This window comes from Fukomys damarensis, unplaced genomic scaffold, assembly GCF_012274545.1.
Source record: "Fukomys damarensis isolate Sample0158 unplaced genomic scaffold, DMR_v1.0_HiC HiC_scaffold_11, whole genome shotgun sequence".
NCBI lineage: Eukaryota > Metazoa > Chordata > Mammalia > Rodentia > Bathyergidae > Fukomys > Fukomys damarensis.
Window position 1 is genome coordinate 36,499,616 of NW_022900923.1, and position 24,442 is coordinate 36,524,057.

General features: G+C 34.4%; 1 protein-coding gene across 1 annotated transcript in view; it reads right to left on the reverse strand.

Moving 5' to 3' along the window:
- The window catches only part of Kcnt2 (potassium sodium-activated channel subfamily T member 2), a 253,856-nt gene that overhangs the window by 73,880 nt on the left and 155,534 nt on the right, over positions 1 to 24,442 (reverse strand). Inside the window, exons 15-20 of the mRNA XM_033762145.1 lie at positions 20,358 to 20,507; positions 18,871 to 19,100; positions 14,788 to 15,001; positions 12,483 to 12,588; positions 8,259 to 8,431; positions 1,122 to 1,193 (exon numbers count right to left, since the gene is read on the reverse strand). Of these exons, the coding sequence (XP_033618036.1) occupies positions 1,122 to 1,193; positions 8,259 to 8,431; positions 12,483 to 12,588; positions 14,788 to 15,001; positions 18,871 to 19,100; positions 20,358 to 20,507 (945 nt within the window). The remainder of the gene's footprint in view (positions 1 to 1,121; positions 1,194 to 8,258; positions 8,432 to 12,482; positions 12,589 to 14,787; positions 15,002 to 18,870; positions 19,101 to 20,357; positions 20,508 to 24,442) is intronic.

A 24,442-nucleotide genomic window follows, 5' to 3' on the forward strand; every position in this document is an offset into this window, starting at 1 on the left:
AAAGTTTATTTGAATAAAAAAAGACGTTATAAAAACTGTAACCCAATTAACAGTGCTTCCCTTTCCATCTTTTTTGATTCCTCTTTCCAAGGTCTAGAATTGTGACTCTTTTTCAAGGACTAGAATGTGAACTGTAAGAGTGTGAGGAAGCATTCTTGATTGTGTTTTAATTCATTTAAATTTGTTGAAATAAGGAAAATTTCAAATACATTTTATACTAGAAAAGACAGAAGGGATGTCCTTTCTCTTTTAATGTTTTTCTCATGAATTTTTAATACAATACTATCATTTTAAACTCATATTACTGGTCATAAAATGTTTACAATTTAAATGGTAATTTTACTTTATTTAAATGCATTTTAGTCATTTAGCTAGTATTACATCTAATGATGTCATTATATTAATGTAGATGGAGACTGAATGCATTTTAATCTGGTTGACCTTTAATATATCCGCAAAGTTAAAGCACATTTAAAGTTTACAGATTTTTTTTTTTAACATCTACAGGAAAGAATGCACACACTACAGTTCTCAATTCGTAAATTTTAGCATCTTAAAAATGAAAAATAATTTCATATTATTCATATATATTAGTTTTCTGTTCTTTTAATTTTATATATTAATAACAACAGAATGATGCATACATACAAATTTGTGTTTTTGTACTACTGCATGGTACATGTTTTGATTAAAAATATTTTTAAATGTTGATATCTGATAAGCAAGTAGAATAAGTTGCTAAAATGTTCCTATTTAGAAATCTAAGCTAACATGGACATTTTTAAAGTACTCTGGAGATTTCCACACAAGTCATGTTAATGACATAAGTGCATTTTTAGGCCACTATAACAATAGCAACAAGGTAACTTACAAGACACAGAGTTGAAACAGCTTTTTGGAAACTGAGGACAAGTGACAAGAGAGACATGCAATAAAATTTGCTCTAATTAGACAATAGGTTATTGCTTAAGAAGTGGAAGATAAGATACGCAAGCTCTACATGCACTCAGTACGCTATCAGAAACTAACATGGCCAACGACACTCCATGCGGCGACAGGCACAGCACAGGACAAAGCACAGGACACAGCACGACTTATGTGTTAAAAACGTTGTCACCTACTTGTCAATAGAGCCCACCATGTAGTAAACCATTGGAAACCAACAGATTGCATCCAGAAAATGCATATCTGGCCTAAGTAGCAGATGGGTTACAAAATGAAACACAGTGTCACAACAGCGGCAGCACTTCTAGGGCAAGGAAGCAAGTTGACTTACTTTGCATTTCCAGAACTAAATACGGCTGACAAGATTAATTCTAAGTGCTGTTTTTCTTAACATTAATTAGAAAAATATCATTTGTATTTGCTTTGAATTGCACAATGCAGTTGGAATTCAAAAAAGTATTTCATTTTTGTAAATCAGAAACATTATGGCATAATGTTACAAAATGCTGGATTAGTATTCTTAATTATGGCTAAACTTAGCAGCGAATTTAAAAGTTATTCATGCAGAGAAGGCTTTGAACGTAAAGAAAAAAGTGAGTTTTTTAGGCACAGGGTACAAATGCCTATTCAGAGTGACACTCATTCATGCCTATTAAGAGTACATTCTCTTAGGAATGTATATAACCACAGTATGCTTGATTGTGGTCAACACACCCAGTAAGTATAGACTGTATACTCATGCAAATGTGTATTAAACAAAAATTACTGTAAAGATATTTCACCTTTTAGTTTATGAATGTATTCAATACATATCCTTTAGCAAACATTGTTTATGACTCTCTGTTTATATGTATATCTGAGGAAGGAACCATCAAACTAAAAGATTAGAAATCACTCAATATACTGTATACACTTTGAAGTTATTCACTGATCCATCCATCTATTCACCCCGCATACAATGCATCCCCAGATGGTATGTTTTATAATAAACATTTTCATATAGTCAGGCATATTTTAAAAAGAATATCATGTGAGCTTTTAAGATACACAGAGGATTGTGAAAGGAAAGTGCAATACATGTTTCAAACTGAAACCAAACAATACATAGCACTCAGGAGGCAGGGAGTATTTCAAAGAAGTGTTACTTATTTTGGAAAGATGTGTAGGAATTTGCCTGGTATAGGAGAGGAGGGAAACTCTCAATCGAGGAAATGAAAGCACCTAGGATTTCCCAGATGCCTACATTCAGTTAGATCAACTCTTTTCCTCCCTGTCTCAAGTTTCTCTTTTAAGCCTCTTCCTATCTCTAAAGAAAAAGAAACTTCAGTACAGCAGAGCATAAAGACATGTTCCAGTGACTATCGCTGTTATAATTTTGACTGAAGTCCCCCAGTCATGACACTTATCTGTAGTCCTTAGGTCCACTGTGATGTACCTTTCTTCCACAATCTTAAAACCACATTTAACAGTACAGAATCATTCAGTTTGACATAGACATTGAAAATTTTCCGTGGAATTACAAGTTTCGAGGTCATTGGGATAAAGCCCATCATTATGTGATGTCAGCCATTCTGTTAGAGTTAAAGCTGAAAATAAAGCCTTTGCATTTGGGTGATTTATGCAGTGGAGATTCTGAAAACTAAATGATCGCCAGAACTATTGCCTTACTTTGGGAAACTCATAAATTTTAGTTACACATAACTCTGCCAAACCAGTGTAGTTACTGTTGGCAAGGAATCTTCCAAATTCTTATAATATGCTTTGAAATTATGGTAGCATCATTCACTGTCACATGAATTCAGCTGTATTAGTAAAGTAAGATAAGTCTTTTTAGCACTGGTAAATATATAATTCCTATCAAAGTTATTTACTGTAAAAAGAGTACTGTGTCATACTGTCTGTTAAAACAGATATGGTATATTTAATTCTACTTTTCTGCTGAGAAAAATCTCTAAAAGGAAACCTGAAATGTAAAGAAGCAAGTTTTCATTTGCACATTTATACCAAAACATTTAAATCAACCGACACCAGTGATTATGATACCAATCTGCTTAGTAACATAAATTGAGTAGCATAAATTATGTCACAGACTCTTAACAGACTGAGCTTTTCACTCATTGGAAGATAGTTAATTAGCAAGCATTGACCTTATTTGAGAAGCATTATTATTCAGAAATGCTAAACAAAACCATGAAACCTTCATAAACATAATGTCTCTTTCTCGTATTGCGTCCCAAAATACAGATGAAAAGCTAAGTATAAAAAAAGAAAATCAACATTGGAATAGAATAAAATATATACAGTTTTTTAATCTGACTTCCAAATAAAGAAGTCCTATTTAGAAATCACATTAAGGAAAAGTTGTAAAAATGATTGACAGGTTTAACTATGAAGCTAATCATAAAATTCTTACATGTAAGCAATAAATGCCAAAATTGCTCATTGAAAATGCAGAGGTCAAAGCTTTTTGTTTTGTTTTGTTTTGTTTTTTGTACTGGGGATCAAACCTGGGTCCTTGCTCTTGAAAGGCAGGTGACAGAACCACTGAGCAAAAACCCCAGCCCCTTAAAGTTGTTTTGTATGAAAAGAATCATGTCAAATCGTTAAGAGAAAGATAAATATAGAAGAAAATAGATGTAGGGCAAAAAATAATTCTGATCAAAATAGAACAAAACAGGCTGAAATTAGGCAGTAAGAATGGAAATAATTTAACTTACATAAAAATAACTCATCAGCTAACAAAATAAAAATGAGCACACTCGTTACAGTTCCAACTGTAATTCTATTAAGAAAAATGACTACTTTGCCTAAAGTCAGATTTTTATAAAATCTTCGGAAATTGCCAAATATTAAATTGCTAGTGATTGCTAAGAGGTGAAAAAGTGTAAATTTGTATCATTTACAGAATCTGAAATCATTATTTCTTTCCTATTGAATAATCATAATAAATTTAATTTCATCATTTCTAATTCAAGAAATGAATTTATTTTAGCGTTTCACAATTCTACTTTTGCACAGTTTATTCTTAAAAATATTGAAGCTTAATAGCAACTAGTTAAAATAATGTATAATTACTTTCTTTTAATTAATCGGGTCCTCACCAAAGTGCACCCAGTGGTATGAATAGTGAGGGTGCTGTGCTTGTTTGTTTTTTGTTTTGTTTTGTTGATTGCAGAAGGCAAAGAAGCTTCCTGGCTGCCTTTCTCCGGTCAGAGCTTTTGATGGCACTTTATGTGCACTTCTCCCTGGACTTCAGAAGAAACTGTGAAGTGTCCTAGCCATTTTACAAATTAGGAAAATGAGCCTTAGATTCAAGAACATTGAGCAAGCTTATCAAAAGAAAGGTTCAGCTTCGATCTTTACCTCAAATCTGTCTGAGCCCAAAGCTAGACTTTCTTGAATAAAGGCACTGATTTGTCAGACAGGTTTATCATTATTTTTAAAATCGGTTTAAGTTTTCTAGGCATTACATGTGGAAAAGATTCATGTAATAAGTGGGTAGGTTAAAGGAGACGTGTAAAAATTAAGAACAAAGACCGGATCTTGACCTTTTTGTAGTTTTGGGTAGTACATTCCAGCTTTTATTTGCTTTGCTGGTGTTAGCAGATGAATATGACCCTTAAGGTAGGGCTGTAATCACAATATTTGATATCAAAATAGAAAAACAGAACAAACAGAGCAGATGGCGAGCCCATCAGAACTGACACCAGCTCTAATGAGCTGTTGAAAATCAGACTTGCTCTAATAAACTAAGTGAAAGATGTTTTCTGATATGACACTTTTCTTTCTATTAGAAAACACTGAGAACATTTACTTCATCAAATGCGTGTAAGTAAACTACAAAGTTTACTTACATTTTAAAATTCCATACTTGTAATCTGTTGTTTAAAACATTTTGTTATATCGTACTCATTATTCCTTTGACTAAATTTCCTAAAGAGTCAGGAACTAATATTATTTTCAGGATGGTCATGAGAATTTAAAATAGAGTAAAACACTGAAAACTCAGTAATAATATGGAAGTGTACACAATTATCATTGCAAATGTTTGTAGAGCATGGAAATATTTTAAAGAAGAAACATCAGTTTTTTGGTAATATTGTAAGATAAATTGCAAAATATTAGCAATACTAGAGGGATAGGTGCCTTGGTGTTAAAAAAGGAAAAAAAAAAGATTGCATAAAACTTTTGGGAACATTATTTATTGGTGTTTAGGTTTTGTTTCCTCATTTTTGACCAATAAATGTCAAAAGAGGACAACAAATAAAATAAAAGCGTTAGACACACTTTTAGGAAGTACACAGGAAGCTATCAGATTTTACAGCACAGACTTCCAACCTAACAACTATATCAAAATTATGATGACAGATAATAATATAATAATGCATTAAAATAAAGTCAGAATCAAATAGTAGTATCTTGTGAACAGTTGAATTCTAAAATGTAAGTCATTAAGGAGGGTAACGTAATTTTAAAGGCAAAAATATTCTCTGAAGTTAAAAGTCTTTTGGCTTCCAAAAATAACTGACAAGCTACAAAAGAACAATAAATTAGAAATTCCTTAAAAGATTTTAACCCTAAAGTCGACCTTGGACAATTTCTTTGGTTCTGTTTTATATCATCTGTGAAATAAAAATTACTAGAGTGTTTGCGTCACTCAGCCTTCAGTTTATGGAAATGTCCACACTGAACTTCGTAAGCATTGAGTTTTTAAACTGCTTGGCATATCTCTCTAAGGCTAAATCATCTCTATATAGTATGAATATATTTCTCACCATGATAAGCTATAAAATAAAGATAAAATATCTGCTATGATGACTGACAGGGAGTAAATGCTCTACAGCTATTCCTATTACTGACAGGATAGAAATAAATACTACTGGCTTTACTAAAGGCTCTTTATGATGAGTATTATATTTTCATAATAAAAATCTGATAAATGTCACAATCATACATATATAAACTATCTATCTATCTATCTATATATATATACTCAATTATTTTTGGAAGCAAGAATACTTTTAACTTCAAAATATTTTGCATTAAAAATTGCATTACCCTTCACACACACACTCACACACACACACACACACACACACACACACACAACAATTTTGTAGCTAATTTAAGGAAGAATTTTCAGATTTTTCTGTGATTGACTGAAGGAATTAAGCCTCTACAATCACATGACAATAATCCCAATAAAGGTATCTGTCATTCTGTACTCAGACATTTCTTTAACTTCTTTATTCAAGACCAGAGAGGTATCAAGGTAGTTTGTAACCTACATGACGTGCACCTGGGAATGGTTCCTTAGCTCCTACTGGGACAGAGGTGAGACGAGGGCAGTTGGTGTCCCTGAGATGGCACTGCCCAGCAAGACTGGACGTTAAAAAGGAGGCGTCACTACGAGGATTTGGATCAAAAAATGTCCTGCAAAAGGCTCTCGTCCCCAGAGGTGGGGCTTTTGCGTGATGATTTACATCCTGCGCTCAATGTACTGCTAGCAGGCAGGGCCTGCCTGGGGGAAGTGGGTCCCCGGAGGGGTGCAGTGTCTCTTCTGGGGTTCTCTTCCCCTGTGCTGTTTCCCAGACACTGGGAAGTGAGCACCTTTGCTCCACTATGCCATGGGGCCAAGTAATTCTCCCCGTCAGCCTACTGTTTGCTGAAACTGTGACCCTCAATAAACCTCTCCTCCTGCGAGCTGCAAGTGCCGGGAGTTCTGCCCCAGCAATGGAAGAAACGTAATTAATATGATTGGGAGATAAAACTCCGATTCCAAATTTGGAAAGAGTGATTTTTGGGAGGAGAGTTATACATCCGGACAAGAACTTTTTTCTTGAAATAACACGGAGAAGAAAGGGTAGCTTTTGCTGTCAGCTCCAAAAGATACACACAGATCCATTACTTTCTTCTCAAGCATCTTCAGCTGTTCTCTGTGTAACCTGGGACTTGAATTGACCCAGATGGACCCAAGTCATCTAAAATGAGGCTCCATAGACAGGTTGCAAATTCTGTCTTGAGGGGAATGGGTATAATGAGAGTCAATGCTTGAAATCTGAGTGCACATTATTTCAGCGGCTTTCTTTAACCAGTCCAGCCACGTCTTCACAGCTTTTGCCAGAAAAGCTTCAGAACTGACACTGTGATCAGAAGACACTGGAAGGCTTAGCAACCTGACTATTGCTGTAGTCATCTCACAACAATTTTCTCTCCCTAAGATTTGTTTTAAGACACTTTCCTTTGCTGTGACATTGGGTACAAGTTTCTGTTTGTTCAAGTCTACCCTCACTCAAAATACCCCTCCTTTCCTTAATGTGAAAGGTAGTAAGAAAGTCTTTGTAACATCGCATCTACAAAATTTTCAAATATAATGTCTACAAGTGTGCTCAGTTTTTTGAGGTACAGATGTGACTATGTCACTAAAAAAAGAGACACTGTTGAGTATTTTGATAGTGAAATATTTGCAAAAACATATACTATGAAGTTATATCTGTTTTTAAAAAACTTTTAACAGAACTTGGTACATTTAATTTATCCTGAAATTTACATCATGTTGGAAGAGACAAGAAAATGGAGGGATCCAAAAATAGGATCTTGATCTAAGGCCCCCCTGCTATTAATTTTCAGTCACAGACAAGGCTAAATTTAGGGGAAAAAATTGTTTTGACCATTGCATTCAATGAGCTATATTAGTATTTGCAAAATTTTGGAAATACTTAGTAATCTTATTTAACAAAAATAAGTCAATCCATTAGCTTTAAAATCAACACGTGATAAAGCATTTCTTGTGCAACACTACAGAATATACGTATATAAGTTTTAACAGTAGTACAGTAGTAATGCGTGATGTTGCTCCATAGTAAAACATATAAAAATTGATCAATAAATGCTTCTCTGACAATTAGTAGTTCATTAGAAAGACAAGAAAATAGTTCTATTTTGGCAGAATTTTTTCAGGCTACTGTATTAATTTAAGAAAAACTACATTAACTATATCAGTAGCCCATTTCCCATAGCATTATGAGTGGATGGCCACTTACAAAGTAATTTAAATTAATTTAAATTAAAGTAATTTTAAATTACAAAGTAATTTAAAAAGTCTTAAGAGTATTCCAGCGACTTTTTTAAGTAGTATGTTTGAAACATAATTATAGTTGATGACTGTCACAGCACAGAATATATCTCCCAATGAATTGTGTACCATAATGTATCTGATTTAAAACACTACCAACAAATTAAAGTCCAATGTTTTTATATACATAATATAACGTTAAAAACTCTCACATTTGTGTATTTTTAAATATACTTACGGGTTATCCAATAGCAGTACTATGGGATTAAGTTCTTTCTTTGGTCTATAGTATGCCCTGAGAGGAACAATAAAATTATACAATCCATTTCCAGCTGTTTCAGCTGCAACTATTATTAGTTTATTTTTGAATCCATAGGCTTTTGCATCCTCATAGTAGTTATGCTGGCAACTCTAGAAAAGAAAAATTATACAGAGAAATACCACTTTTACTCTCCCCTACTGGTAAAACAAATTAGGATATATGGAATTATAAAGTTAACCTAATTAAATAAATCCTTATTTTTAAATTTTTAAAATACTCATTTTTACTTTAATTATTTGAAAAATATTTATAAAATAGTTTTGCATGCTTTGTCTATTAAGCCTATCATCTCTACTATTTCTGTGTCTCATTATATCGACTAATATTCTCCTCATTATGGGTCGTATTTTTCTGCTTCTTTATATATCTACTAAATTCTGATTGAATGTTGACATTGTGAATATTATCTTATTGCATCTCTAGATTTTACAGCTTGAACAAAAGCTTTTTTATATAGGCAAATGGGTCACTTTCATATTTTTTCATTCATTAATATTATTGGTATATTTTAAGTATACAATACGCTGACATTCATTATTGGGAATTTGTACCCTTTAAATGACATATCTCGGTTCTTATTTTTTCCCCATTCCCCTGCCCTCCCTTCACCCCCTGCACCCTTCTCTATTTACAAAGACTTTGTTTCCATTTTTTCCTTTTCTCTTTCTATTTATTCCTTTCCCTTCTTTCCTTTCCCCTACCTTTCCCACTTCCCCCAATAAATCCTTATTTTCTCACAAATGTGAAGATGGTTGCATTTATCTCTGCCCAGATCTTCAGTGTAAGGTAGGAAATACAGGTTTGGATGGAGCAGGCAAATGGATCACTAAGGGTGAAGGTGGATGCTGAAAGAGTCAGCACTGTGTGAGCACATGTCCGGCTCTCCACTCAAACTTGCTGCTATGTGACAGCTAGGTGTCCACACTGGAAAAGCATCTACCTATGACTTTCATTGCCAGAAATATAATAATATCATAACTAAATAACCTTAGAAAGATTTCCAGTACTGAAAAGTTAAGGTGATGAACTGTAAAAGAAAAGAAAAAAAGACAGAAATACTGTCTATATGCATAGCTGTGCTGTGACAATAATGGTAACAATTTTCAAAAGTAAAATAATAATAACAACAATAAAAACAAGAATAATACATTGCCGAAGCCCATTGCTAGCCTGAAGGTATTTTGCTATTTCCCGAGAGTCTATAATTTGCTGGAATTAATATTTCTATACCAAGAGTGTTTTTAATTAAAATACCTACATGGAAAAGTGCTTTGCTGTTTTGCTCTTTCACTTTTACATATTTCTATATGGATTTCTTTTTATTTATTTAAGTTGAAACTAGTTAATTCTCTTTGAAATATTCTTTTCTACTGTTCCACAATAAAACATTACAAAATACTGGTGGGAGGAACACATCATGAATAAACAAGAAACAATAAGCAAGGTAATTAGACCCACAAAGACTATAGGTTTTGTTATAATTAGTTTCATAATGATAAGTTCTGCACGAGTAATGTTTAAAGAAACAAGAGAAAGCATTTAAAGTATGAACAAAAAACAAGAGACTATTTAAAATACCTGGGGCAGATGTTTAAAAATAAATCTATTTCTATATATCTTTTCAGATTAAACAGTATGACTCAAAAGATGTTTTAAATTGTAAACATAATGCAGCTGAAGGACCTAACTGCAGGGCAGAGTTGAAAATATTCTTCAAATGCAGTCGAGGAAAGGGAAACTGAAACACGGAAGGAAAAATTAAAAGGCCTGGAAGATAGTCTGAGAGGAGCTAACACATATTTAACAAGAATAACTTGGAACCAGACACAGAAAAAACAAAGCCTACCTACAAGCTACAAAATTAGAAGAAGGGCCGACTTTGCAACTGGAGCGAGAAGCACAAAACGAAGACTTTAAAGTGCAAAACGTCAAAAATATTGGCCTGGAATTTGACACTCAGCAAAACTGTTTTACAAGGAATATTCCAGGAGAGAATGAACCTTGACCACATACCAGCCTGACTGCACTAGACAACGTGATCTCAAACATAGACTTCAGAGAAGTCAGCTGATTGCATAATTCCACCCCCAAATCCTGAAAGCGCTCATTTACACAGCAGACATTCCTACCAAACTAAGGCTGCTTCCATAACCAATAGTCCCAAGTATCCGCCAACTAGCAAAACTCAGAGCTTTTCTTTTTTAATATGGTAGAGAGCCATGGGCCGGGATTTAGCTCAGTGGTTCTGCCACCTGCCTCACAAGCTCAAAGACCCGAGTTTGATACCTGGTACCAAAAAAAACCAAAATGGTAAAGAGCCAGTTAACAGTCTTTTAACCTTAAATGATCCTCTATTATTTGTCTACCAGTGTTTGCAGATAGATCAGGCTCCTTGGCTGAAGACAAATCCTTTCTATTCTTGGGGCTCTTAATCTTTTACTCCTCTCCAAGTGGCTATGAAAAAGCAGTGATGGCCACGAGAAATGAGTCCAGGTTTTCTGGTGACTGAAATGTATGCTATCAGGCATCTTCTTTAAGGAAAGCAACAAAAATATTATAAACAAAAGAATCAGTCATAGAAAAAAAATTAGTCATGGGAAAGATCGAAGCAGGGGACTAGCCCTTAAATTTACTAAATCCGGTTATCAAAAATGCGTAGCTGGAGTTAAATACCAGATGTTTCAGAAAATTAAATTACAATAAAGACTGCAAAAAAGAGAACCTCAGGAGACAGCGTCCATCTCAGTGGGGCTCGACAACCATTTAGATGTAAGAACAAAATTTATAAGCAACTTCAGGGAGATAAAGATAGGAATTTTCTTATGTTCTTGCAATCTTCTTCAAGGATAATAACAAGAACAAAAATCATGTTTATCATGTAAAATAAGAAAGTTAACAAAGTGAATTCAATAATAAGAATATTAGCCAAGTGAATTAAGCTTCTCCTCAGCTATTACATCCCTTCGTTATTAAATTAAATGTGTATGTGTATAATCCTTACAGGAGCTCTGCAAAGTTCATACTAAAATTATATTCACTTTAGAGATGAGCAAACTAAAAGTTGATGGTGGAATGAGTTGTCTGAAATGCACAGTTTTTAAGTGAAGAGCTGTGATTTTAGCTAACTAAATTTTAGAGTAAATGAAATCAATGGCTAGAATTAGAGGGACCTTTGAACCTCTAGGTTGCATTTAATGTTCTTGCTTTTATCTGTATCATCCACTGGCTACATTATGAAAAAGATAAAAATACTACAATTCTTAGAATTTCTCCAGATGTTTTTTTGCTTGTTTGTTTGAGCAGCTTCTTTAGACCATGTAAACACAAACCAAGAACTACAGGCAAAAGGAAGCCTTAGGCAAGATATGTAAACTGGCTTCCAGTCCATCCATAAATGCATTTTATGTATCATAGTAGGGCTAACTCCTCTTGGGATTTCAAGAGACTCAACATTGAAACTTTTAAAAGTAAAAATGGTAAAACAATAATGCACAATTGGTCAAAGAGAGATTTGGGGAGGCTTTGTCTATTGAAAACTCAGAGGTTTGAAATGCTGGTAACTTTTCTACCCCCTTAAAAACATAACTCATTGAGCCACTTGGTTAATGTAGAAGGATGAAACCTTAGTATAATCTTTAGTGAAATTAAAATGTAAAAGTAACCACTTCAAATAATTACATTTACATTTGAAAAGATAATATCTTTAACAAGTAGGAAAGGTCAAGGCAACAGGGAAATGGGGAGAAAAAAAAGGGGGCAGGATATATCATGTACAGGTGCAAATTACCTATGATGAGAGTTATCATTATGTATATTTAAAATGTTTGGTTTTTTATTTTTTTGTTTTTTGAGACAGGGTCTCACTATATAGTTGAGACTGACCTGGAACTCACTATGTAGCCCAGGCTGGTCTCCAACTCACAACATCCTCCTGCCTCAGCCTCCCAAGTGCTGGGATTATAGGCGTGCGCCACCACACCTGCCAAGTATATGTAAAATGTACCAATAAATGTTTTGCTTCAAAAAAGTAAATAAATCAACATACTTTAGTAACATACAGTACATATTATTTAAATGTATATAATATATAGTGCTGTAATTTTATTACTGGGAAAAACAAGAGCTATAACAAATGCTTACCTTATCTAATCTTAAGCAGCAAAATGGCACTTTTTCTTGGAGGAGGTGACAAAAAGTCGGTGAACTTCCGATATAGGGAGAATAAGGTGGGTAGCCTTTAGCATATCTGCAAAAAATATGAAATATTACCTATAGAGAATTATGACCACATTCTCTTGTTTTGATAAAGTTAGAATCAATAATTCTTTATCTGGTAACTATATTTTGATAAAGACAACAGTTTACAAAAAGGGCAAATTATGACTCAGGAATTAAATCTGGCTTACTGCAGACTTGAGGGGCAAGGGTGGATTTATATTTTTAATGGTTAAAAATATTAATACTGTATTTTCTGTTACTTAAAGTGATATGAAGTTTTAATTTTGTATCCATAAATATATCTTTAGCACATTCTTACTCACTTATGTATTGTGCAAATATGTATTTGGCCTTCCAGAGAGAAGAACAGGTACAAGCCACAATCTAAAGTCTATCATATTTACTACTAGTTTTCTTCTAGGAAAATTCACAACTCTCAGCATAGATGATGTAGATATATTTTTTAACAAATAATAATGTTAATATTTACAAAATATATTTAAAGTGAAGTACATTATTATGATTCACTCTATCTATATTCATTAGCCATAATGCAGAGCCAAAAGGGAGAAAATGATTGAGTTAATTAGTTCAAAACAGTTCTTGCCGTAATCATGCTTGAAATATTACCAAACACATTTAGTTTGTTTGCTAACACTTAAAATACAGCCACTTGCATATTTTGGCTGCACTGGTGCAAAAAGTAGATCTTCTAAAACACAGAAACATAAATGATCATTAGCAAATAAAATTTAGTGCAAGCAATATTCTTGTATGCCTCATCCCTGGAAGAGCTCTGGATTTCAATCAATTACCTGAGAAATTATGAGCTGCAGACCTATTTGAAACTGTTTTTGCACACAGATTGATAAGTTGGAGATCTCCCCTATTGCTTCAATAACTCTTTTGTTTTACTTTAGAAATAAAAATCTTCTACCTCCCATTTTTTTTCAGAGGTTTAAAGAAATAATTTCAAGTATGCCTCGAAACTACACTTGCACACCTTCCCGCTGTGCCCACGTTGGATCCCATAAATACATTCGGGGGTTCAGCACAAATTTCTTCGAGAGAGGACTTTTCTCCTATGGATGCAACAAAGTTTCTTACAGTAAGTGAATAAAAAGAGCATGTGGGATTTTTTAAAAGGGGATTGTCTTAAGTTTCAATATATTTCAGTTTATTTTAATGTAATTTATTTAGTTCAAACTTAATCAAAGCTATATAAAAATATTGGGGAAAATGTTAGGAGTTGATGGTACCAATGTCACTACTAATAGTACCACTATTATAACTAATCAATATTTACTAGCTGCAAACTGTGCACAAAATATTGTCGCAGCACTCATTCTCCATTATCTTAATTAAGCTTGGCATAATGCTGGGAGGTAATAATTGCATGTAGTTTACCAGTCAAGAATTGCAGCCAGATCATTTATTCAGTCACTGTACACCACCAGTACATGACAGATCTGTTGTGGCAAGGGAAATCTATTAGACTCCGTAGTCAAGACGGTGAACTACTACACTATCCACTTTCCTGGGGCAATATAATATGTGGAATAAGATACCTAAGCAATTTCTATTTCAAGTTAAATGTGACTAATTCCATATAGAGGGGGACTGTGACATTATGAAAGTGTAGAAAGGGGAGACGGTACTTATTTTATTCACACATTTACAATATCAATGCTTTATATGGAAAGAAAGAATTACTATAGGTAAGACAGAAAGAAAAGCTTAATGGTGCAAGTGCAGGGACCCGAGTTCAATCCCCGGTACCAAAAAAAAAAAAAAGAAAAAGAAAAAGAAAGGAAAGAAGGAAAAGCTTTATGGAGAAAGCTGCACTTGCACGCTAGTGAATAACTAAACTTCAACATAAGCATGGAGTGAAAGACATCTACGGTAGAAGGCACAATACCATAAAAATATGACTGTGAAAATGATGAATAGAAATATGTATAATACATATATAACACATATATGAATATCAGATGATTTAGAGAAAATTGAGGCTGAAAAAAATATGTTGAAACTTGACGGCTTAGAATGCTCTTCAGTTAAGCAAGACAATGACCAAAGATGTTTTGGTACAACTGAGAAGAAATGAGTCTAGGATTTCCATCAGTAGAGCATTATCGTCATCACTGTTGCTCTGGCACCTCAATATAATACTCAAGGGCATCAGCACCAAGCCAAGCAATCGTACCCTTAGAGGATCTAAACCTACTCTAAGTTTGAAGAAATTTCTTCATCTGGTGCAGTTTCATCTTCTGACTGGTCACTTAGAAGATCACATGTTTGAATTGATGATGTATCTGCAACCTCTAAAACAGGAGCAATGCTAGGCCTTCTTACTTCTTTGCTTCCCTCTACAGGAAGAGACAGCGTGGGACCACTTGCTGATCTGCAACTTGTGTCTTGCAAATCTATGGCCACAGTACCTAGAGCAATGAAACATGAAAATCATCAGGGTATCTGCCATACAAACATATGACATACTGATCATGTAATACTGAAGTTAACACACTATAACCACCATTACACACACACACACACACACACACACACACACAAACCTTGAGCACTGAAAGCTAATTATTTCTTTCTCTTGTGAACATTTCCCTGGTAAGAAACTTTCTCAAATCCTTGTACTTCTACTACCAGCCTCCAAGCCATTTCTTGGCTCCTCTTTGTAGGATGATCCTTTAAGAGTTTTCTAGACCCAGTGTTTCTAATTTGCCTTTTACCATTCCTTCCTCAACCCACCGTATTCTGACATTCTATTTTATGGAAAGAACTCTCACAAAGCAATAATCATTGCACTGCTAAATTCAATTTACCAGTCATCTTCTTATATGACCTTTTAGCATCGTTTGATGGCTTATGATGCAATTGTCTTGTTACAACTGGTTTATTTGTATTCTTTTTTTTGTTGTTGTTTTTTTTTTGTACAGGGGATTGAACTCAGCACCTTGCACTTACAAGGAAGGTGGCGGCACCACTGAGCTAAATCCCCCAGCCCCTTATTTGTATTCTAGACACCACTCCTCTGGTTTGCCTACCACTCTGCCAGTGGATCTTCCCTGGTTTTTGCTAGTTTTTTTCTTTTTTTTTCTCATCTCCCTGGTGCTTAGTGTTGGTTTGCTGCAAAACCTGTGCATTGTCTTTAGACTGTTTTTTCCAGTACTCATTTCCTTAATGATCTTTTCCAGTCTTACGGCTTTCGAAGAACATAAACACTCAAATCCAACATTAGATTGGGAAGCTGCATCTCTCTCCTGAAATGTAGATTCTTATATCTAACTTCCGGTTTGACATCTTCCTCTTGATGTCTCACAGTCATTTGAATTAATTGTGTTCGGAAGTAAACTTTTTATATTCCCTGGCTTCCGATTTGCATTCCCCCGCAGCTGTCTCTAACTCAATTGATTGTTATTTCCTTTATCAAGCAGCTAAAAACAAAAACCTCAGAGTCCTTCCAAATTCTCTATCCCACATAGCTCAGGTGCATTTCTTTAAGGCATCCAGAGTACATCAATCTTTAAGATATACCCTAAATTCTCTCTCTCTTACCATTTCTATTTGGAAACACCCTGATACTTACCGCAAAATATCTATTCTCTACAGCAATCAGAGTGTCTGTATTAAAATACAGATGAACCTAGGTGATTCCAGAAAATTGTTTTGCTTAAGATCATGCAATGCTTCTCATGTGACTTAAAAACCCAACGTGATCTGGCCTCTTCCCTCCTCTCCCATCTCCCATCCTCTCAATGCTCACTGTCCCCCAAGTCACAGGGCCACTGCACTGGTCCACGAACACCCAGTCAGGCTCCCACTAGAGGCTCACTGTGCTAATTGCTACCTCTGCCCAAAATGGTTTTCCTCCAGACAGCTACAGGGCTATTTTCCTCACTTCTTTCCAGTATTTGCCCAATTTTCACCTCTATAATGAGGCTACTTACCAAGTCACCTCCCTGAATTCATAATTCCTTCTACTAGCTCTGTTTTCTTCTTTCCTAGTACTTATGACCTTCTGACATACCAAATAATTTACCTGTTTTACATAGTGTGTATATTTATTGCTCATCTTTCTCATGGTAGACTGTGAAGTCTACAAGCTACAGATTTTTGCTTACTAATGTTTTGAAATCACAAACACTCATGAGAGTTGTGGTATATATTAGGCACTTAATAAGTAGTTGATGAATTATGAAAAAAATATATCTTCACAAGCCATGAAATAAGTCTTAGAAGGTGTGATGTTTTTTAGACTGGGAGATAAAGGATTAGAAGTGGTTACTTAGACAATGAAGGGAGTAGGATGTAGTCCTGTCATTTGAAATTTAATGGTTAAGGCCCCCTGGTGACAACACATTAGTGAAGACTGAAAGGAATTTAGTATGACAGGAGTTTAAGAGAATAATTAAAGGGGTAGTAAAATGCAAGGCTATAAAAATAAGAAGAAATCATTTTAAGAGCCTGTAAGTAAAGTGGCTATAATTCATCTTTTAACTCTGGTGTTCCTGAAAGTGGAGAATGGGATGTTCTTAACAATTATACAAGAACAATATGTATAAACTTGGACTGTCCTAGGGAAACGGGGGTTGCCTCATACACATAAGAATTTTTGGTTATTTGTCAAACATGCTGTTAGACATCTTTTGCACTGAGTAAAAGGGAACAGGTAAAATGGCTGACTCAGAAGACACTATCAAAATGGTCTTTAAAAATTATTCTCTGCCGATTAGAGTGGAGAATAGAGTGCAGGACAGCAAGACTGGAGACATGGAAAAAAGATAAGGACTTTGATCCAGCAGCTCCAGGAAGGGATGACACAGGCAGAAATGAGCATTTGGTAGTGGGCTGGGAAGATATGAATGACTTTAGCAACTATACTGTGATCATATTTAATAAAGTGCAGTGAGTTATAAGATATGACAGGAGAAGGTCAGGTGAGCCAGATTATGACTTCACAAAACGAAAAATAATGGTGTTCTAAAGAGGGTGGGGAGATGCAAACTTTGAATATGCTCCATTGGTTATTCCTGTAAGACATTCAGACAGAAATATCTGGTAGCCAGTTGAATACTGGTTGTGTTGTGCTGAAGAGAAGCTTAACAATTTAGGTAAAGAAAATGTCATTTTCTGGAGAAGAGTTGAGTCCATGAGACAATCTGGGAAGATGGATGTGCGATGCAGAGAAGACACTCGATTGTTTGAAGAAGAACGTGGTCAATGTTTTCATTTGCTGTAAAGAGAGTCAATGAAGAGGAGAGTGAGGACCTGGCTTAAGGAATTTCAGTGATGTGACTGTAGACGGAATGGAATAAAGACGCGAGCAGCCTAAGGTTTCCAGCCTCCAACAGAAGACAATACTTTGGAGGAGTTTATGACAAGGTCACTGCATGAAGTTCAAAAGTACCTGTTTCTGTTCATATGGATGGACACGGGAAGGGGGAAGAGAGAGAAAGGGGGAGGATCAGCCTGCTATTTTGCAAAGCAAAATCAAACAGACAAAAAAGTGAAATGAAGTTAGGTATCAGAGATGGATTAAGGAGTGAAGTCTTAGAGAAGAAAGAAAGTGTGCAGGGGGTGTCTAATGCATACGTAAAAGCTTTAGAATTACATAAAAGGGGGCCAGGGATTTAGCTCGGTGGTTCCTCTGCCTTTTTGGAAAGTGCAAGGTCCAGAGTTTGATCCCCGCTACCAAAACAAACAAAAAACCCCAAACAAACAAGAATTACTTAAAAGGTAGGACATATTTTTCTCATGCAAAAACAAAACATTTACAGATCTTTAGGTAGTTTTGTGGCAGAATTTTAAAGTTAATCTTTGGATTGAGATCTACTCTATTTCTTTTTCTTGTCCTTTTCTTACACGTGCACGAGTGTGTGGTGTGAGTGTGTGTGTGTGTGTGTGTGTGTGTGTATGTGTGTGTGTGTGTGATACAAGGCAAGTCAAGTGATGAGAATGAGATGGGGAACAAAATTTTGAGAAAAACTGATACTATTAGAAATAGCAACTATGAAAAGTTGGATGGAAAATTGACATGATGAATATAGAATGCAGGTATTTATACTAAAATAATAAATACAAAATAAGTACGGACTATACTTCTGTAATATCTTTGTTTTCCTAAATTAGTACATTAAAATTTGTTCTGTATATCTAATCATAGATTCTCACATAAACATGCATTTTCCAAATTTGCTTTGACATTTTCATAAAATGAAAATAAGCTTATGATTCCTTTTCTATATTTTAAAGACTACCTTCAACTTACTTTTTCAGATTTATGTGTACTTACCCATGCTGGCAATTATGCTATGTACCGGCAACCTGGAAGGCCCATGATAAAGTGACCTGGGGAGATTGCTTTTTCTCTGCTGGTCTTGGTTCTTAAATGCTGAATTCTCTTCTTTGGTAATATTGATATAAAAGCATATGTCTGTTGCATTCATAATGTATCGAGGACCTGGATTCAGCAAAATGTTTTTATTATCCTCCCTCCTAACACCAATCAAGCAGACACCAAACCTTAATTTAAAAAAAGAAAATAAGAGTTTAAGAATTGTAATTCAGTCATGGTCTTAGGGTGTATCATTTCTTTTTAAAGTTTTACTAAAAAAAACCTAGTAAACTTTTATAAGGCAGAAAAAAATTACAATTCTGAATCAAGGAATTTTGAAAGTTGAAATAATTCTAAAAGTTTAAGATCCTCTTTTTTAGGGAAAAAATTATATCTGTGTAAAAATCAATTATTTTATTACCAACATAAATATAACTGGAAAAAAAGGATAAAAAACATAAAACATCAGAGAACATATCATCGAGGCAGAATATTTTGTAACTTTTATAAAAATTTACTTTGGTAAAAAGAGAAACAAAATTTCTTACTTTAATCAAAGAAGCTTAAAAACTACTGGTATAAAGAATGAACCTTACAAAGGTCATCTGAAAGAGAGCAAGGGCCTCTGAATTTCCTCTAATATTATTTCCATATTTGAATAATTGTGCAGCTTAATTAGGGGCCATAACAACTTTTTAATGTAATGAGCTACTTAAACATTTCTTATGTACATTTTTGTGTTACATACCAAACACAAATTATCTTAAATATTTTTATTTTAGTATATAATACAGTAGTATAGCATAAACCAATGCTCAAATATTTTTAAACAAGAATTATATACACACACACACATACATATACATAGAGTCATTCAAAATTAAAATGGAATATGTATTAGACTGGTAGAATATACTAAATATATTATGAATCCCTCAGATACAATATATTATTATATTTAAATACAAATAATAATTATTTCATAATGTACCTAGATTTTTAATTCTTAAGTAAATAATTTTTCTCAAAAGGAAAGAAAAAGATTTCAATGTTTGAAGTCGAAGGTAGGTATCTCTTTTAACATTCTCTGTCTAAAACAAGTGTTGTCAGTTAAGTTTTTTTTATCTGTGTGGCTTTTACAAATTTTATTATTACTTTGTTTAAATTTATTATCAACTCTAAATTTTAGTTCCGTAAGGAAGGTTCATTTCTGTTTTTAAGATGCTACAATAAGTATTACTACCAAATTATAGTTTACTCTTGCTACTCTCAACTTGTGGAGACCACACCAATGGCTAGAGTCAAATGCAGCAATAATCAAGTCAAAAATTCCAAAATAATTTATACTCATGTGCACCAATATGGGTTGTGTTTCAGGAAGTTGTTTAAATATTTTGATGGTTCATATTTTAATTCACTGATGTTTCCTGGAACCAGAAACATACTTTTTATGGGCATGGAAAGAGGCATATGTAAAACTTTTTCCTTCATATTCAGCAAAAAATGTACTTTCTTCTAAAACAATGTGGTATACTTCATTCCCAGAGCACCTGCCGTACGTCTTCTGCCATTGTTCTGGTGATTGCTGGCCTTCCCTGCAACACAAGCACACACACATACACACACAGAGAGAGAAACACAGTGAGTGTGGCTAAGAAAAGCAGCATTACCATAAAATTATTTCCCAACTCTCACAAGCGGCAGGCACAGTTCTCTCCAAAAATACGAATCTAACACTATTTCCTATAAAAGCTTGAAAAATGGCAGGCACCTACAAAGTGGAACTGTTTCGAGATCCAGCTAGTGAAAACCATTTCCTTCGACTGTGAGTCAACGAAATGCAGCATTTGATTCTCACTCTCTTTTTATGTATACACTGCCAGCACATCTCATAGATAGAATGTGTTCGATTGTCCCCATAACACACACCCCATCTTTGGTTCCTGAGAGCTGCTTGATTCTTGTAGGTATTTGATTTGCTTCATATTTAGAATTATAAAGTTTTTTCAGTTTATTAATTTTATTTAATAGAAAATATACCCTTAATTTCTGCCCGCATTATAGTAATAACTTGCTTTGAATTGAGTAGAATTCAAGCAAAGACACATTTTTGATAAAAGAAAGTCCCTGTAATCGAATGTTTGATGTTTGTATCCCCCTCGAAATTCACGTTAAACATTCAGTGTGATGGTATCCAAAACTGGAGTCTTTGGGAGATACGTAGCTCACGCAAGCAAACTCCTTGATAATGAGATCAATGCCATTATCAGTGCCAAAGAGCTGTCTAGCTCTACTTCCACCATGTGACAATGCAATGAGAAGTCAGAAGTCAACAGCTGGAAGAGAGCTTCATCAGGGACAACTGTTCTAGAAGCCAATCTTAGACTTTTCACCCCCAGAGCTGTAAAGAAATCATTTTTCAATAAAAACCTCAATCTGCAATCATTTGTAATAGCAGCCTGAATTGACTAAAACAACCTTCAAAAATGATGCCCACAGTACTTTTAAAAAGAAGTTTATTTTTAAAAGCGTATTTTCTTTTGTTCTAGAATATTCTGCTCTGGCTTATTTAACTGTCCTTAGAAGTACATTAATAATTCAGTTACTGATAAATTTATAATGAATATATTAATAGTTCCTTTTCCCCCATTTTTTACAATAAATTATCTTCCTTTTGCTGAAGAAACCTTACGAACAATACCAAGACAAGCAATGTACATCAAGCAGCAAAATACATGTGGCGGGGGATTTAGCTCAGTGGTTCCAGCACCTGCCTTGCAAACGCAAGGACCCAAGTTTGAACTCTGGTGCGGAAAAAAAAAAAAAAAAGCAGCAAAATACAAATGCAAAAAGATCAGAATACTTAAGTATAATCTCTAGAGATTCTTGGTGCATAAATGCAGATGAAACATCATCCATGCCATATGTAGAATTTAAAAAATAATTTTAAATGCTAAGTAATATCTAAAAGATTACTAGGGAAATACATTTATCAGCAATTTGAAGTTATCAATTTGCTTAAACAATAATTTCACAGTGCATTTTGTTATGCTTCACACTTCAAAAGGTTTGCTGTTGAGTCCAAAGTGTGGGTCCTTTAATAGGTATGCTTAAGAGCACAAAATTGGGCCCTACTATATAAAGGCTTCAATCTGAACCCCAATTCTGCAGTTTTCAGTGGATTTTTAAAAGATCTTAGTGATTCTTTACCTCTTTTATTAAAGAGTACCAGCTTCATTGTGTCAAAGAAAATGAAATAATAATAAATCTATTAAGAAATCACCAAAAGTACTTAGTGAAAAGTTGGCTGCCATCTTTATTTTACAATTATGTATTACTCATTGCAAAATTTAGGAGCTATTTTTAATAAGCCCCATACAATAATGCTCTTAAAATTTTTACCTATTCTTCCATCATGTGACTATATTTTTGGAAATGCGAACAAAATAAAAATACTTTGAACTGTTACTTATGTGGCTATGTTATGCTATTACTTTTTAAGAATGACTGTCCTTAGTGAAGAGAATTTTCCTTTGACAAACTGAAACAATATTGTCTTGTTACGTAGCATGGCACTATTTGGCAAGATAAGACTTGGCAAAGATAAAAACTCATCTGAAGGTCCAGAAATGGAAGTGAAATTGCTGGTAATTCATCAGGATTTGTTTGAGATCGAAAAGGCAACACAGGGACAGATAATTGTCATGCAAGAGAACTAAAAGCTATTGAAGAGCATCATAAATCTAATTCCAGAAGGTTAAATGGGAACACAATGTGGTAACTTGGAAAGCACAGAAATGGAGGGGTGAGATAAGGACAGTGCAGAGGACTTTCCTTAAATCATTTGTTTGTTTTGCTGTTTTACTTTGGCATTTTTTTTTTTTTTTTTTTTTTTTTTTTTTTTTTTTTTTTTTTTTTTTTTTTTTTTTTTTTTTTTTTTTTTTTTTTTTTTTTTTTTACTTCAAGAATCATCGTTTCTCTAGTATTCCCTTTCTTCATGATTTCTTTAAAATCTTCTAATGGGTATCCAAGAATATTCATATTCAGCTAATGGCAAATCTGGCAATTTCTCTCCTTTTAAACCAGGTTGTGTGGTTGAAACATGTTAAGTGCTAACACTTCCATATAACACTGATGACTATGTTCAGTTCGCAATCATTAATTTCTCCTTAAAACATTTACTGAGTGATTGTGAAATGCCAGGAAACGCATTAAATTCAGTTTATGGCAGTCAGAGAAAAGGGTCAAATGGTTTCTCTGATAAATCCCATAGTGGGGAAGACTAATAAAACACAAAAGAAGCAAACTGTATGTGTCAGGCTAATGTGTTGGGGAGAAAAGGAAAGGAAAGATGAAACTAAGTTTTTAGAGAGCAGATTGGAATATAAATACTGTGACTGAAGACAGCTTTACTGAGAGGACAATATTTGAGTAAAATCTTGAAGGAGCAAAGAAAAAAAAAACATGAATAATTTAACTGTGTGGTTTAAGACTATAGAAGGTACAAACAGTCACGGGTACTTCCTAAAGACAGGAATGCTTGGTGTGGCACATGAAGAGCATAAAAAGCAAACAAACAAACAAAAGGTTTGAAGTGAAGGAGGGGGAAAAAATGAGGTAAAAAAGGTAACTACGGGGTCTTACAGGGCTCTATAAAACTCCAGAATGGTTTTGACCTTTATTTGAGATAAGCTGGCTGCCATCGGAGGAACAAAGACGTGTGTAAAAGGATTTGGCGTATTTTACATAACCCCTTCTTGTCACTGCATTGAGAACTGATTGAGGAGGGACAATGACCTGTAAGGAGTTTATTGCATGATGCAGCTGGGTGATGATGATTCGGACAAGGCTAGATCCTGGGAGCATTCTGAAAGTGAATCAAAGGATTTCTTCATGGGAGAATTAAAAAAAAAAATCAACCTTAAATTATCCATGTCCATCAGAAATACAGACAGATACACAAACATCTACACAGATAATAGTGAGAAAGCAAATACCAATTCTTAACACATCATGAAGAAATCATAACGATAAATGTTAAATACAGTAAGTGCCTACAAATTCAACATTGTAAATAACTCTATCCTAAGGGGGGAGGAAAGAAGCCAGTCAGAGATAAGAGACTTCACAAACATGTGGTATGTTTACTTTTAAAATCTGGAATTGGAGACACAGATGTTCATAACACTGTGGTTAGGCCTTGGCAATGTCTGAAATATTTTCTAATAAATGAAAATAAAATGCATCAAAGAGAAAAAAACATGTTGGTAGTAGTGAGGATTGAAACGCTTCATTTGTATATTTTTTTCATGACCACCTTGATTTTCTTTTTTTTTCTTTTTGGATAGGCTCTTGCTAAACACTTCTGGCTGGCCTGGAACTCACTGTGTAGTCCACCTGGCCTCAGACTGGCAGAGACCCTCCTTCCTCGGCCTCCTAAATTCTGGGAGTACAGGTTTGCACAACCATGTCCAGCTTCCACCTTGCTATTTTCAAGGCAACACGAGTGGCAGCCATACAGAAGCATCTC